The following is a 16,980-nucleotide window of genomic DNA, read 5'->3' on the forward strand; positions in this document are numbered from 1 at the left end:
AAAGATGTTTCAAGGAAGAGAGGATAAGCTTTGTCAGCTGGTTTTGATGAGATGTATAGCAGAGGCATACGGTCAGATGAGAAACCTGCACCCATCATGATACACGCAGTTTACCTCTGCAGTTCTTAAGACATCCATGTCAAATGCAGCACTCTGTTTCCTCTAAACTACATTGAAACCACATGTATAGGCATTCACTCAGAGCACTGATGTTTTAAGGCCATCAGATAAGCAGAAAGATTTACTTTGCAGTACTGGAGTGTTTGTGAGGGTAAAAGACAGAAAATGAAGATGAAATAGCCTACATCTGCTAAAGATAGAAAACAAAAAGGCTGTGTTTGGAAAGGAATACTGCTGCCTGATGCTAGGTGTAAAAGTATAAAAAATGTTTTAGACAGTATGCTACATTATTCACATGACCTCGCATGTTTAATTCAGAGAGTGGTGATGACCAGATTATCATCTTGGAAATAAAATTATTTCACATTTTAAATCCAAGTTTGTGTAAAAAAAAAAAAAAGAAGAAGAGGAGGAGGAAGAAGAAAAAGAAGAAAAGATCCTTTCATTTGGAAGATAAATAAAATAAATTAATCAAGAAAAGAGAAAGCTACTATGAAATGTATACACATGCATATAAAATAATATATTTTTAAGTATTTTAAGTAGGCTAATAAAACTAATAGGCCTACAAAAAAAATTTGTATGTTGTATTTTTTTTTTTCTTCTTAATTTTATATAATATAATATATATAATATTTTCACAATAACTATTATGGTTGAATACCTTATTTGTCCTGTCGAGGAAGTTGAGGGTGTCAAATTAGTCATTCAGGCATTTGGGCAGTGCACGTTTATGGGAATATTAACAGAAAAATGTTCAATACTTTTCGCGGTTTATTTAGCGAATCACGCGCTCCCTGAAGTTGGTGCTAAATCTGAGGTAATTTCTGCACGAGCCAAGCACACCTGCATGCGCGCGTCAGGCGCGCGCGCGGTAAATGTTGAAAAGGGGTTGTGCTGAGGCGACCGCGCAGTCCTTTGTCTAACCTTAAAATAAAAATAAATAAATGAATGACCTCATCCACCCGCAACTATTGCTGACTGGCAGTTTTCTGCACCGCATAGTCTCCTCTCTAGAAGGAACGTTACTACAACGCAAAGACAGCGTTCTTATTCTGCCCTTCACAGGCTTCCGTAGAAATTTCTCCTCAGTTTCCTATAGTCTGCGGCTCTGCCATCTGTGGTGAGAAGTACCCGTGGGCAGCTATATCAAAGCCATGGAGCAGATCAATAATATTCAGGTGGTTCCGTGCACCAGCTCTAACTATCTGAGACCGTTTAGGGTGCATTATAATCAGGTGAGTCGCTAGTTTAATCGCACGTTATCATCTGTCAGTGATGCGGTCACACCTCATCATTTTGCTGTCAGCTGCCCAACCCCCATTCATTTTGTCATTGCTTTTATCGACCAACATTGCGTCTAATAATTCACAATCGGCATATGGCTTTAAGAATGACAAACGGCGTATTTCAAATGTTGTTGATATCATGTATTGTGATCTTAGGTTAGCTAGCAAGACGCTATTATGCTATAGACAGGAAAGCAGCCACTTTTCCTCGAGCACATGCTTTACATTATAAGCAGCACAGCTGCCTTAGAAAGGCTTTATTAAAAGCCTGATGCACATAATATTGTACAGTTGGTATTGAGGAATGAAGGAAGGAAACGCCATTACGGACTGAACATAATGGAAACATGCTAGAAAACAAGCTATATAATAGTTAATTTTATCCTTACTTTAAGCTATCTATCTGTCTTAAGCAATTTAAATGTTTTTTTTTCACACACATACACACACACATATATATATATATATATATATTATGAAAGCATGTGTTTACTTTTTTTTTACATTTACATTTTGTAAAATATATAAACAGTAAGGCACTGTGCTTTGTGTTTTGAATAAAGTCAGTGGTAAAGGCTGTTATTAGGGACAACCCTCCGCCTTCTTGCTTTTTTTTTTTTTGGTCTTTTTTTTTTTTAATTATGCAAACAGACAATTACAGTATTTACAGCTGAGACATTAAATGCAAAATACAAATACATGTACAACAAAACATACATAACATCCAGTAAGATTTGTGTACAACAGACATAACCAGAGTTATAATAAAAAAATAAAATAAAAAAAGGAACACATATATCAATGAGATAATAATAATAATAATAGTATTACACAAAAACTGGAGAATGGAGGTTGAGGCGGGTGACAAAAACAATAGTAATAGTAGTAATAATAATAATAATAAGTTCAAATTGTATTAGCAATAGTAGTAATGATAAACATATTAACAAATATACTAATTTCATCCGGAATGAGGGGGAGGTTAAAGGATCAGGAAGAGGACAAAATAAAAAAATAATAATAGTAATAGCAATGATAAATAATAATAATAATAATAATAATGGTAATATTGATATAGCCATTAGTAATAATGATAATAGTAGTGGTTGTAATAGCAATGATAATAATAATAATATTAATATAAATACAGCTATTAATGATAAGGTATTATAAAGCTGCCTCTGATCCCCCTCATTGCCATGGCATAGGATAGATCCTGCCAGCGTCATGTTGCAGCGGGCTATCAAGCTGAGGTGCTGCGGGGCCAGGGTCCCAATATCCACACCCATCTCTGGCTGTCCCACACATGCCACGCTTACCCTGTCTTTGTTTTGTTTTTGTGTTTTTTTTTTTTTATAAAATATGGCTGCTTTCGTCGCTAAACTCATGATAGGCATATGTTTATGTGCCTTCTTGCTTTTATAAATTTTAAATATGATAAGGACACAAGTTATTATTAAAACATTTTTTTAAGCGAATTCCTTTAGTGACATCTGACTCAGTCTAGTGACAAGATTTAAACTCAGCAAAAAAGTCCAAATAAGTTTAAATAATGTTTTTCATGCTTAACCATAAACAATTAAAGGGTTAGTTCACCCAAAAATAATGTAATTAATTACTCACCCTCATGTTGTTCTACACCCGTGTAGAACCACAGCAAGGGTACTTCCTCTCTCAAGATCCATAAAGGTACTTAAAAACATATTTAACTACCTTAATATTATAAAGCGATGAGAATATTTTTTGTGCGCCAAAAAAACAAAATAATGACTTTTCGACAATATCTAGTGATGGCCGATTTCATAACACTGCTTCATGAAGCTTCAGAGCTTTATGGATCGAATCGGTGAATCGGAGCGCTAAAGTCACGTGATTTCGGTTTGATACACGATCTGGATCACTGATTCGACTCAAAAGATTCATAACGCTCTTAAGCAGTGTTTTGAAATCGGTCATCACTAGATATTGTTAAAAAGTCATTTTTTAAATTTTTTTTTTGCCACACAAAAAAATATTCTCATCGCTTTATAATATTAAGATAGAACCACTTAACTCACATGAACGGATTTAAATATGTTTTTAGTACCTTTATGGATCTTGAGAGAGGAAGTACCATTGCTGTCTATGCAGGCCTCACTGATCCATTGGATTTATTCAAAAATATCTTAATTTGTGTTTCGAAGATGAACGAAGGTCTTACGGGTATAGAACGACATGAGGGTGAGTAATTAATGACATTATTTTCATTTTTAGGTGAACTAACCCTTTAACAATTATTGCACTCGCTCCTGTGGAACAGTACTTAAGACACTATAAGTTTACAGGCAGTAGACAATTAAGGTACAGTTACTATAACTTAGATTAATCCAGAATTAGGCCTTAGTTTAATTAGGACAATAAAGTTGATTTTATAAACATGCCCTAGAAAAAAACATTACTGGTGTGCATCTCAAACATGCATTTTAGTCTAGGACTAAGCTTAAGCCTTGTCTGTGAAACTAGCACTAAAGAGACCTTTCTACTGACTCTATAAAAAACACGAGAAGAAAGATGCCCAGGGTCCTGTGTGAACATGCCGTAGTCCTGCTGCAGTGAGGACTGCAGATGTGGCCAGAGCAATAAACCATAAAGTCCATAATGTATGATGCTTGAGACAATGCTACAGGGAGACAGGAAGGGCAGCTGATCATCCACGCATGGCAAACAACATGTAATGTAACCCCAGACATGTTTGCTAACTTGCCAGTGCCTTGGTGGAAGAGTGGGGTAACATCTCACAGCAAGAACTGGCAAATCTGTAGTACTTAAAGCAGCTGGTGGCACACCCAAATACAGACTGCAACAGGTGTTTTGTATCAAACGTTACTATACACATCCAACAGCATTCACTACTGAGACAGCAAATACAATATACATTATAATATTAGCTTACATCGGGAAAAAAAACCCATAAGATTAGGTTAAAAAATAATAATTTAATGTTGAAAGATAATCTTTAGGCACTCAGCCCTAACTAGCCCTAAATTTAATTAGTGACCCTGACCATGGTTTTATCTTTTAACCTGTTGTTTTTGGAATTTCCTTTTCTAATTTCTATGAAACTGCAGAGTAGCTAAAATAGCTAAAGGCCCATGCAAACACATCTGTAGACTTTACATTCATATTTGAATAGCCTATGAGTATGGGTTTATCTTTTAACCTCTTGGTACTGACTGATTTTCAGCATGCATCCCCATCCTTTTCCGTGGAACTGTGGTAGCAAATATGTCAACACATCCATAGTTTTTCCCTGAATTCACGTCATTTCTCCTTCTGTTGTACTGCCTTGCATTAAATCCTTTTTGTTTTTTGTGGGGCACCTGTGGGTGTTTCCTCTTTGATTGTTCTCCTCAAGCTGTGTGTTGCATTTTTCAGAGTGTAGTAATACTTCCTCTTGTTATAGTTTGACAAGCAGACCCTGGGTCCACATGAGGTATCTTAGTCATCCACATCTGCTGCTCTGTGCATGGATGGAATGCACAGTGCTTTCTGTCCAGATTCTTGTGCAATTGTCCCTTAATTTCAAGGTGTTTGATGTTTCATTTTGAGTCACACACCACCTAAATCTTGTAATTTAAAGTGCAGCCTATTCATGGTCAGGCCTTGCTCAGTGGCATATTTGTTTTAAAAATGCTGTTTTAGCATGATTTCTCTGGTGGAATTTTAAGTACCACCCTGCCCATAAAGATTTGGTGTTTTATTCTCAGTGTAATAATTATGAGTGTTGTTGATTCAACTCTTAAAGGTTTAGTTCAGCCAAAAATTACATTTCTGTCATTAATTACTTACCCTCATGTCGTTCCACACCCGTAAGACTTTCGTTCATCTTTGGAACACAAATTAAGCTATTTTTGAATCAGTGGTTCGGAGCACTGCCAAAGTCACGTGAACCATTGAAATTTCGAAACACTTATGACGGAACAAAGCCTTGTTTACTGAAATCATGTGACTATGGCCGTTTGAGTTTGTTTAATACATGCCCCAAACCACTGATTCGAAACAAAAGATTTGTAAAGCTTCGAAGCTTCATGAAGCAGTGTTTTGAAGTCGCCCTTCACTAGATATTGTTGAATAAATTCATTATTTTGTTTGTTTTTTTGGCACACAAAAAGTATTCTTGTCGCTTCATAACATTAAGGTTGAACAATTGTAGTCACATGAACTGTTTTAAATATGTTTTTAGTACCTTTCTGGGCATTCGGATTTTATCAAAAATATCTTACTTTGTGTTTTGAAGATGAACAAAGGTCTTACGGGTATGGAACAACATGAGGATGAGTAATTAATGACAGAATTTTCATTTTTGGTTGAACTAACCCTTTAAGCATGTCTACAAAGTAAAAAAAAAAAAAAATATATATATATATATATAATATTGCTTTAACTTAAAAAAGTAACCTGGTTGCCTTAATGTTAAATTCATTGAAACTAAAAATTCTAGTTACAAAAAAAGATTGGTGTAATCAACAGAAACTCAAAATATTATATTATCTGATCAACATTAATTAAGTTAATTCGACAAAATAAAAGTTGTGAAAATCATGAAATAATGTTTTTATAGTGTATTTGTTTTAAAAAAGGAAGGATTCTGCTATGAAATTGATGCTGGGGTAGGTCATAATAATGCAAGACATTTGAATAGATTTGCTTTGTGATAGGAATATGTTCCATTAGAGAGAGAAATAAATATGTTTAGGCCATTCAGTTCATAGATATAATTCATGCTAATAATTACAAAGTGTTGTCAGAAATGCAAGCATATGAAGTCCTGTTCAGGCTAGTAGAAAAAATAATTAGGCCTTAATTGTCCCGCTTTTCCATTATGAATGATTGTAGGAGGTCTTAAATGCATTAAAAGTGAGCGCTTTAAAGTGCAGGTCAGAAAACATCCAGACACTTTTTCAGGTGCAACAGAGGATAAGTGCAATCTATGCACCCACACCTCCAACCTTTTCCTCTCTGAAGGAAGTTTAAATTTTCAGCACCAGCCGCATCACTGAGTCACAGTGCTTTGCCACCCACACAGCCCTGCTGCCATGTACTAGTAGACGGTTGTTGCCAATCCATTCCACTACCTGTATTTTCAGATACTGCCACCCATCTCAAATCTCACCTTTGCACCAACTCTTTTGTAGATTCACCAGCAGGATTTAGTATTGTTCAATGAGTCAATGTGTTGTCTGGTTGAGCTGGGAAAAAATAATGCTTTTTCAATTAGTTAGTAGGGCTGTCACAGTTATGAAATTTGGCTGACGATTAATTGTCTAAGAAATAATTGTGATTATGACGATTAATAATTAATTATGACTAGCGCTGTCAAACGATTAATCGCATACAAAATAAAAGTTTGAGTTTGCATAATATGTGTGAGTAATGTGTGTAAATAATATATACATATAAATACACACAAATTAATGTATATATTTAAGTAGGGCTGCACGATTAATCGCATGCTATTCTCACGCGCATTTAGTCAGTAAAGCCGGTTCCCTGATTACCGCTAAATCGCCATCACCTGCTTTCAAATGAAGCGCCTTTTAATAGACAGAGCCGTAGTTCACAGACAAGCCACGCAATATCGCGTTCATTATCGCAGGCGATTCATCTGCGATATGAACGCGATATTGCGTGGCTTTTCAGTGACCTACGGCTCTGTCTATTAAATGACGCTTCATTTGAAAGCAGGTGATGGCGATTTAGCGGTAATCAGGGAACCGGCTTTACTGACGAAATGCGCGTGAGAATAGCATGCGATTAATCGTGCAGCCCTATATTTAAGATAAATATTTATGTACAAAAAATGTATTTATATATAAATTATATAAAAATATCGGTTTCTCAGTGGACGAAAAGATCCTCTTTAGCACCTTTAATCACGATTAATCGTATACAAAATAAAAGTTTGAGTTTGCATAATATATGTGGGTGTACTGTGTGTAATTATATATATATATAATATAAATTATATAAAAATATAAATAAATACATATACTTGTAAATATTTCTCAAATATATACATGAATGTGTTTGTATTTATATATACATAATAATTACACACAGTACACCCACATATATTAGGCAAACTCAAACTTTTATTTTGTATGCGATTAATCGTGATTAATTGTTTGACAGCCCTAATTATGACCCTGTTTTAGGGTTTTGATGATTAATTGTCTGTTTAAGACTTTGTCATACTTTTTTTTTTTCATTTTTCATACTTTTTTCATTAAATAATTGTCAAATTATTGTGATTAATTGAATCCTTTGTAAGTTGTCATTTTGCAGTGTAAGATTAACACCTTTAAATATGAATTCCTTCAAACAAATGAAACAATCACAACGAACTGGCCAATCACAGAAAGCCATAAATGTGTATATATATATATATATATATATATGTATGTATGTTTGGTTGGAAGGTGTGGTTTGAATGCACTAGTAGTTCCAGTCAGTTTAATAAATGTTCTAAATTAATGCACTGCCTTCACTGATGCACTCGCACACACACACACACACACTCGCACACAGACAGTACACTCGTACACAGAGATCATGCAGCGCACACACTGCATTATATTTCTCAGCAACAAGGTGGTAGCGTTGATGTTTTTGAAGTAATTAAACTAACAGCTTTACTATTAAAGGTACTCTGCACAAATGCAATTCACTTACGCGCAAATGCAATCTTACGCAATGCTCTATCTCCGTTTCTGATTTAAGGAGGGTAGAATGCTAGATCTGTTGACCCTTAGGCAAAATATCTGATGAAAATTAATGATTATTCTTACCCATCTAGTCAGCTTTAATTTGTCAATGCTGGCAAATAGACTTGTGCCGATATTCGGTAATGCGATAAATGGCGATAATGAATATGCACGATATTGTAAACGTCGGCACTTCAGAATACCGTAAATAATAATTTATTACCAATTATTAATTTTTTATAATGCAATTAAGAATACTTTACCCATCAATCGTATAAAATGCACAACACCGCTGTATTCTGCGTCAAAAGGACACGCGCTCAAATGTAAACAATCCCAACGTGCACGAGAAGCACATGGCGGAATGAGTGAAGGAGACGAGCTGAATGAAAGTGCGCGTTCACTTTCTGACAGCAGAGGGCGCTGATGGAACAGAAGCGTGCAGCGGTTACCACGGAAACCGTGCAAACAAAGTAACTGCGCTAGTGAAGTTTTTAAAATGCTTCAAACAGCCATTAATTTTTTTGTAATCTCAGTGTTGTTCATCACAGCACCAAATAGTGAATACTTAAAAAAGACTTAAAAGGATATTTATTTTCAAACCTAAACATTTTTATATTTTAATCTGGACTACAACATGCCCTAATGATTAGAAATGTTCTGATTATTTGTTATTGTTCAGTAAAACATACAGCTTCATTAGTTAACATGTTAATTCATTATCACTAAACTGACAATAAAAATACTTATAAAGTATTAATTAATGTTAATTTCTTAGTTACTGTTTAATAACATTACTAAAATCAAAATAACTTTTTTCATTTAATGGACCTGAGATAAAACTAACAATGATCAGTTGTGTTTCTAAACTAACATTAACAAAAAATAACACTTTCTGTAACAAATGTAGCTATTGCTCAACCTTAGTTAATGCATTAAATAGAGTAAAGTGTTATCTGTTGTTCTTAAAAGCCTAATTCTTTTGCATTTTAATCTGTTTGAAAATTTCAGTCAGAGTTGTTTTTGTTTTATTACAAAAAGACTTCTTAAACCTGTTAAACTATGACAAAAATGGTTTTGCAACTTATTTTAATATCGTGATAATACCGTATACCGTGATAAAAGCTTCATCAATTAATCGCAAGAGGACAATTTGATACCGTCACATGCCTACTGGCAAATGACCAATACCGCTTCTCCCTATACGCAGAGTGCACAGTCTGCAAAGGCTACCAACTACCAAGCAAACTACGAAAACAAACTGAAAGCAATTTTGAGAGCGATTGTGACCTAGGGGGGAACCTTGTGTCTATGGCTTTTGGTCTATGTCTCCCTCTTGTGCCATCAAAAAGAGCGCAGTAATCACGGTTGTCTAAAATAATCACCGTTAGATCAAATAACTGCGACCAGATGGTTATTTAATTATCACGACAGGCCTAATCAGTACAGACCTTAATCACAAATCCCATATTAAATTTTACAATGGCATGTGCTGTATAGAGATCCTAGATCATATGTAATTCTCAAAACTCGCAACTTTCAAAACTGTTTTTGACTTCTGAAAGTCTTTAGAAAGATGCTTTATCACCCAAACAATTGGTATGTTAAACAACAGTACAATCCATTGAACACACACTACTTCTATTCCTTACAGCCACGTTTTCATTCCTGTCAAAAACAAAATATGTCACTACCCTGACAAAGGTCTGTTAATCGCAAATGGATTGACTAATCCTGAAAAAAAAAAAAGAAAAAAGGATGTCAGGACCGCTCCCAAATGCTTCCGAGTCCATGACAAGACAAAGACCGGTCTGGAGTCCTACATCACTGGTGCAAATCTGTCCCTTATACATGAAATCTGATATGGCAGGTTCTTGTATATCAGGTACAGTAATCGTCCAATGCTCTCCCGTTGGACACCTCCAGTAGATGAAACCTTAATTAATTAGTAGAGTGGTTGGATAATGAAATTTAGCCTGAGCTAGTTCCCAGTGTTGTTCTCATGCAGAGCCGAGAGTCACTCGGGTCTCGAGAACCAACAGCTGAGCCAACATGGTCAACTGCTCCAGCTGCCAGGCTACTGCTTTAGCAGCAGGGGTCTTGGCTAGGAAAGGGGGTTATCAAAGGAGAGTGTATTGGGGAGAGGAGGGGTGTTGGATTAAAGCAGGGGTTGGTGGGCAGACAACAGTGTGCACTGGGTGGGGAAGAACAGATGAGGAACAATAGGGGCAGGGACGCTGGAGTGAGCAGAAGGGTGAGGAGGCCATGGGAAACGTGTGGCGGCCATCGCCCCAGCACCAGGCCACTGGGCGCCCTCAATAGACACAGGAAATGGGATTTACGTGAGGCAGATGTGCGCAAGAGAGGTAATGAATGCATTAGAGCCCAATGAGCAAGAAAAAGGTGAGATCGACCAATGTGCGCTTCCCATGAAAGCCGTTAACCCTACCCTCTATGTAGACCACCTCTCTTTAGACCGCTTTACAGAGACACTCTAAAACAATGACAGCAGAAGGAGATGAAAAAAGAAAGAAAGGCTCTTGAGCTTCGAGTACTCTTTGTCGCCCAAGGCTAGCCTGTCATCTTGCATTGCGTGGTAAGTGTGTCACAGTATAACTTACTACTTATCGACTGTTTCCAAACCATAACACAACTGATGAAAGGACTCTTGTCACTTTCCCAAGACTGTGTGGCCCTATATCACCGTTGACATCCTTTCTCTTACAGATGTTGGTTTTGTATGGTGAGAATCTGGAAGCAACTGCACCCAAGAACATTTTCCCACTGCATGGCATAGCCTCAATCTTGTGGCAGGAGGTTTTCAGCCGCCATTCATGGCATTGTATTTATGTCCTGTATATCATTTCCCTGTGAGATTGTGGATTGTTCGTAGGAACAATGATGTGTGGTTCTTGGAAAAGTTCATAAAACACTTGCATAGTGAAGAATATAATGTATGCTGCTGTCTCTCTTTACATGTTAGAGTTGTTTTCTGATGCTTGTTTTTTCCCTAGTGAAAGCAAAGTTACAATGGTACATGACATGACACTCGTTTTTTTTGTCTAAATCTGTTATTCAATATACAATAAAATGCTATTCATACAGACAATGCATGTTTTGTAATAACCAAATTAAATTACGTAAAAAATGTCCTGATAATAATCATAATTAGGGGAAAAGCCTAATAAAAATTACATCCTTGAAAGAAAAAAAACAAACAGATTAAGTGGTTTGCCATAGTCACATAGTTGTCACACACACACACAAAAGTGATTAAATAATATTTCAATAAGTTCAAATCAAAATAATTTTGCAACCAACATGCAGGAAATATAAAACAACATAAAACAGGAAATGACATAGAGAGGACCTCTCAAGACCATTATGTTTCTCAAGGTCAGTAAGTTTTAACTTTTTATGACAAGTCAAGGTTGTAAAATACTGTAAAAGACTCCCCCCAAAACGTATTGCTAATTCCGTAATTCATAATATTTATTGAAAAATGTATTCTAAATAGGGCTGCACAATATGAAAAATAGCATTGAACTTAAATGTGATTCTTAGTGTGATATGGCTTTTTTTTTATGCGCAGCTTGTCAATGAAGTATGGCTCCAAATGCTAATCTGTCTGAAAACACTGTGAGTTTGAGTCTCTTATTACAGAGCCCGGACATGATATGCAGGAAAAAAAATAGTAGGCGAAATTGTGCGCATGATTTTCTAATTTGTTCCCGCGATTTACTAAAACATGCACACGATTTACTATTTCATTCCCTTGATTTACTAAAATGTGCACACAATTTAGTCATGTGTGGGGCTCCAACACGCGTCAAACATCTTTCCAGACATGAAAAGCTTTTATTAACATATTTTCCAACAAAAGACAACATTTAATAAACATGTTTTTGCTCCAAACTCACTTCACAACGACAGTTGAGCATCCTTCTGTGTGATGTGGCTTCTTACACAGAATAAGGTAGGCGTGTGTATTAGTCATGTCTAATTAAAGCATTTCAATCTTGTGTTTATTTAGCTACATCGATATGCCTTATTTCGAGATGGTCCTCACTGAAAAACACAATATCCAGGGGGCGGGGTTAAATCTAGATCCAACTCCTCCCACTTTAGCCCTAAAACCTACCTGTCTCCGCCCCCTAGATCTAAACCTACCTATCTCCACCCCCTGGATCTAGATCCCACTCCTCCCACTTTACACATCCCTAAAACCTACCCATCTCAGCCCCCCCCCCCCTTGCATCTAAACCTACCTATCTCCACCCCCTGGATCTAGATCAAACTCCTCCCACTCTACATATCCCTTAACCTACCTGTCTCTGCCCCCTGGATCTCATGTGTTCTGCAGTAAGGGGTTACTGCTTATTTCATCTGCGACAGGGCTTATTTGGAGTTTCTGAGCAAGAGCGCCCTCTGGCTTTCAAATGGAGAAGCATTTACTACTGATCACAGAGCCGTACAGCTCTGACAAGCTGTGCATTAAATAATCGCAGCTTTTGCCAAATCCCGTGTGGTTTAATTGCAATAAATCTTGCAGCCCTAATTCTAAAAATATAAAAAATAGTTTTAACTTTTTTTGAGAAAACAAAAAGTGTACACTCGCATGTATTCCAGGTATAAACAAAATGTTATTACTTTGAATTACTCAACTTAAACACTAATGGAATAAAAAAAAATTCTAGTTTTCTAGTTTAGTTTTTCTAAACCAACATGAATAGAAAGTGCATTGCACATGACGTGTGTGTAAAACTTTTTTTCGTGGGCACTCTAACAGTATTTGTCCCATGCACAAATCCAAATTGTGGTGCTTGATTAAATTTAGAAAAACCTATGATACAAGTTTGTTTTGCCCTCCAACAACTGGCGGCGTAATCAAGGATCTTTATTTTTTCTATCTTACTGTTGGCAGTTGCTGTAATGGCTGCAGAAACTTGTAGCCCTAGGCTCACAGGCATGAGCACTACTTAAGCCCAGTATGGGGCTTGAAGGGGGGGCGGGGGTACACAGAGGGGGTAATTTGGGGAGGTAAGCTCACACCTGTGGGATGGAGGGGCAGAAGGAGAGTGGGGTCGATGAGGGGTGGAGGGCGCGGAGAAAGCAGATGGAGACACAGAGGTTGAGCTCCCTCTGTTCTCCCATCTCTTTCATCCCTACCCCTGTGCTCTGAAGCGCAAGAGCAGAAAAAAAAAGAAGCGACACAAAGCCTTTTCAATTGGGTTAAAGTGGCAGACATGTCTTACACTTTTAAAATGCCCCTTACACTTTTAAAAATGTAAGTAAAAAAGATTATGAATGAAGCTGATGGTCGCATCTAAGAGGCTGACAGAACCCTTGCAGAGCAGAAGCATTCCATAAAATGTTTATCACTTGTTTTGTCACTTGTGTGTTTTTCTGTCGTAATTTATTGTCGTGCCAGTGAGCTTTGAGGGGAATCAGCATGTGTCCACGTCAGAGGGTTGGGTTTTGTTGTTTACACAGAAAGTGTTTTGTTTAGGTGGTTGGTTGTTTCGGTGTAATGACGTCTTAGTGTTTACCTTTGAGATCTGAAGTACGGTTGAGGACTCAATTAACCTTTGTACCTTTTGCAGGGTGGCAGTGCATAATTGCATAAAACACATCTCTCATTTTGAGAATCATGTTGGGCTGATGTTAAGGTTTTTTTTTTAGAAGAAAATTAATGGGTAGGTACAGTAAACAAGCATGTGATTTCAAAATAATGAATCCTTTTTTGCTCATTATCCCTTGTATTTCACACCAACACCCTACCAGATCCAGACAACATCTTTCTTACTATGAATATCAGCAGGGCTTGGCACATGATAGCCTGGTGGGAATAATGTGCGATAAGGGCTTTAAATCTTAGGAAGTTGAACAGCACATGGTGGGAATTAAAGGCCTTGATTGTAAATGGCAGCGTGACTGCAATTGAATTCTCAGCAGCTGTCGGGGTCACAGCATTATATACTGCAAGCTGATGATAATTAGACTTTAAGCATGCAAAAGAACAAGGCCTGTCGCTCCTTCCCTATTCACTCATAAGCTTTTATTGCGAGTAGGATGGAGGGGGGACAATAATTTCAAGTCTCTGTGTCTCCTTCCACTCCCTGTAATCTGTGTTGTAATCCATGTCGCTTGTGATTCCCAGGGTCCCAAAAGGCTTTTCTTGTTGACCTAGAGAGTGGCCCTGATAATGAGGTACCCCCACCATCTGTGTGCAAGCCCAGAGACCCTGAACACACTTGGTTATACAGAATGGTCCTTTAGGGGGCAAAACAATAAAAAGAGCTAGGACCTCACCAGGGGTTTTGGAGGCAATATAACCTGGGTTTCAAATGGTTTGTTTCAGAATGATGAATCATATACATTTTTAGTGAACACTTGTTAAAGTGTCCGTGTCATCATTAAGTATTCACCCTTGTGTTGTTCCAATCCCATAAGACCTTTCATCTTCAGAACACAAATTAAGATATTTTTGATTAAAGCTGCAATCCATATCTTTTTTTAGTTAAAAATGATCCAAAATCAATTTTTGAGCGAGTACATAACCAGTCAGTGTTCAAAACTATCTCTTTACCTTAGCCCAATTCACAACGATAAGCTTGTAATAATGTTATATAATGAAATTGGTACTGGTACTGGTAATAATCAGTGAGAAACTTGAAATAAACTCGAGAAATTGTAATCTACAGGTAACGCTAATACACACTGAATACACATAGTCTCGCAATGCTGATGTTGTTAACATTAACAATTTGAGAACAAAGTATAACAATTATAATCATTCGCATGGATTGACGTGATCCAAGCTAAGTGATCATTAGATTTAATCACAATTGGCAGCACGATTTATTGTAATGTTTTTTTTTTTTGTTTTTTTTTGTCAAAACAAAAGTGGCAGACATGTTACTTACTTTGACATTTTCCGGTGAAAATTCTTATTTTGGTCATACTTCCAAGACGTAGAATCTGTGACTCAGAAGTACAGTGTCCACACCGATGTGGTGACTGACAGCAAACATTAGATTCATCTGCGCTGAGGAGCCTTGCCGATGCACAACCCATGTAAAGATGATAATTCCACAAATAACTGCAATTGCAGGTTTCAAACAGAGATGGCGACAGAGGCAAAACTTACAGGCTGAGGTTTTTTTATCCCCCATCGAAAGCAACATGATTACCATCATTCAAGGTCCATAAAAGTAGTAAAGACATCGTTAAAATAGTCAGCATGACTACAGTGGTTCAACTTGATGTTATCAAGCGATGAGAATGCGCAAAAACAAAACAAAAATAATGCCTTTATTCAACAATTTCTTCTCTACCCTGTCAGCCTCCTACACAGTTCACGTAGTGAACGGAGGGCAGTGCTTCAGTGTTTACGTCAGAACGCCGGCTCAGTATTGGCCAGCTCCTGCGTCAGCATCACACGCATACGTTGTGGTGCTCACCTAAACAGCAGCAGCCAATACTGAGCCGGCGTTCAGACATAAACACGGAAGCGCTGCCCTGCGTTCACTACGTCAACTGCGTAGATTCATGATTTATTCACCTTCATGATGTTCCAAACCTGTATGACTTTTAGGCTACGTTCAGACTGCAGGCAAATGTGGCCCAAATCCGAGTTTTTTGTCACATGTGACTCAGATCTGTTTTCTCATGACAGTGTGAATGGCACAGACCACATGGAATCTGATCTTTTCAATTCCAATTTTTGCCACTTCCATAAGTGGTACCAAAAAAACGATACAGGTCAGATGTTTTGCAATGTGACTGCAGTCTGAACAGTCATATCGGAACTCATGTGACTTTTATGTCACTCTAGAGCAACATTCGTCACAATTCTGCACTCATGGGAGTCACTTCAAAGATTTTACATACCCAAAGTTATCAAGACAGATGCAAAAGGTAGTCACTGAAGAACAGTGATGTCAGAGTTCATAAGTATTACAGTAACAGCTCTATAAACAAGCAAAACATGAGGGCTTGTATCATAAATGTTTAAAAACTCTGCTCTCTTTTTTCGCATCCTTGTCTTTGTTTTTTATATTGCCTGTGCATAAATTTGCTGGCTTCCGCGGCAGATCACACTATAAATAAATCTGTAATTACTTACTTTAATGTTCTCTGTGTATACTTCTGCATGACAGCATGCTTTTTATTGCACTTTCAGCAGATCTGAGCAGTAAATTGGAATTGAGCACTCGGGCTCGCAGTGTGAACGTAGCCTTAGAACCAGATGATTGTTCAAATTCTGGCCAGAGCCCAGACAGATGTTGACTTAACATTGTATGTTATAATGTACTTCCTTGTATTACAAGATTCTTTGCCGTGAAAACCAAATGGTGCAGCCAAACCTGTACCACATGTCTCTTATGAAGTGAAGCCTATAGCCCTCCATTAAACCTGAATTTCTTGTACCTTTCAATCATGAATTCAACTAGTTCAGTCATTTGACCTTATGGGTTCAACAGCATACATTGCACGTTTGTACACATCCTTATCTCTTCATTTACCTGGATTTTAGTTCCAGCTAATATATTGTTAATATACATTTTGTAATTGTTCAATAACGCTTTATAATAAGGTCTCATTTGTTAACATTAGTTCATTTGTTTTTACTGTTGTTGAAGTTGGAAGTTCTGTTTGTGCACAGTAATAAGTGATGAATGAGACTTGATGAGGAATCATCTTATGTTTTAAAAAATGTAATTATCAGTCAATTATCTAAAGTGACACTTTGATGTGTTTGTAAATCATAAGTTCACACATTTAAAAAGTAATGGTATTACAGTTTTAGGGCTTTGTCAGGTTCT

At 37.0% G+C, this 16,980-nt stretch overlaps 1 protein-coding gene across 2 annotated transcripts in view; it reads left to right on the top strand.

Moving 5' to 3' along the window:
- Positions 1-1,206: 1,206 nt before the first annotated feature.
- Positions 1,207-16,980, top strand: part of nudt14 (nudix (nucleoside diphosphate linked moiety X)-type motif 14) — a 44,772-nt gene continuing 28,998 nt past the window's right edge. The window contains exon 1 of one of the 2 annotated variants that reach the window (XM_067383618.1): positions 1,207-1,358. In XM_067383618.1, coding sequence (XP_067239719.1) covers positions 1,278-1,358 — 81 coding nt within the window. In that variant the 5' untranslated portion in view covers positions 1,207-1,277. The remainder of the gene's footprint in view (positions 1,359-16,980) is intronic. The other variant, XM_067383619.1, reaches the window with a different exon arrangement.

The sequence above is a fragment of the Chanodichthys erythropterus genome, chromosome 4 (genome assembly GCF_024489055.1).
Source record: "Chanodichthys erythropterus isolate Z2021 chromosome 4, ASM2448905v1, whole genome shotgun sequence".
Classification (NCBI taxonomy): Eukaryota; Metazoa; Chordata; class Actinopteri; order Cypriniformes; family Xenocyprididae; genus Chanodichthys; species Chanodichthys erythropterus.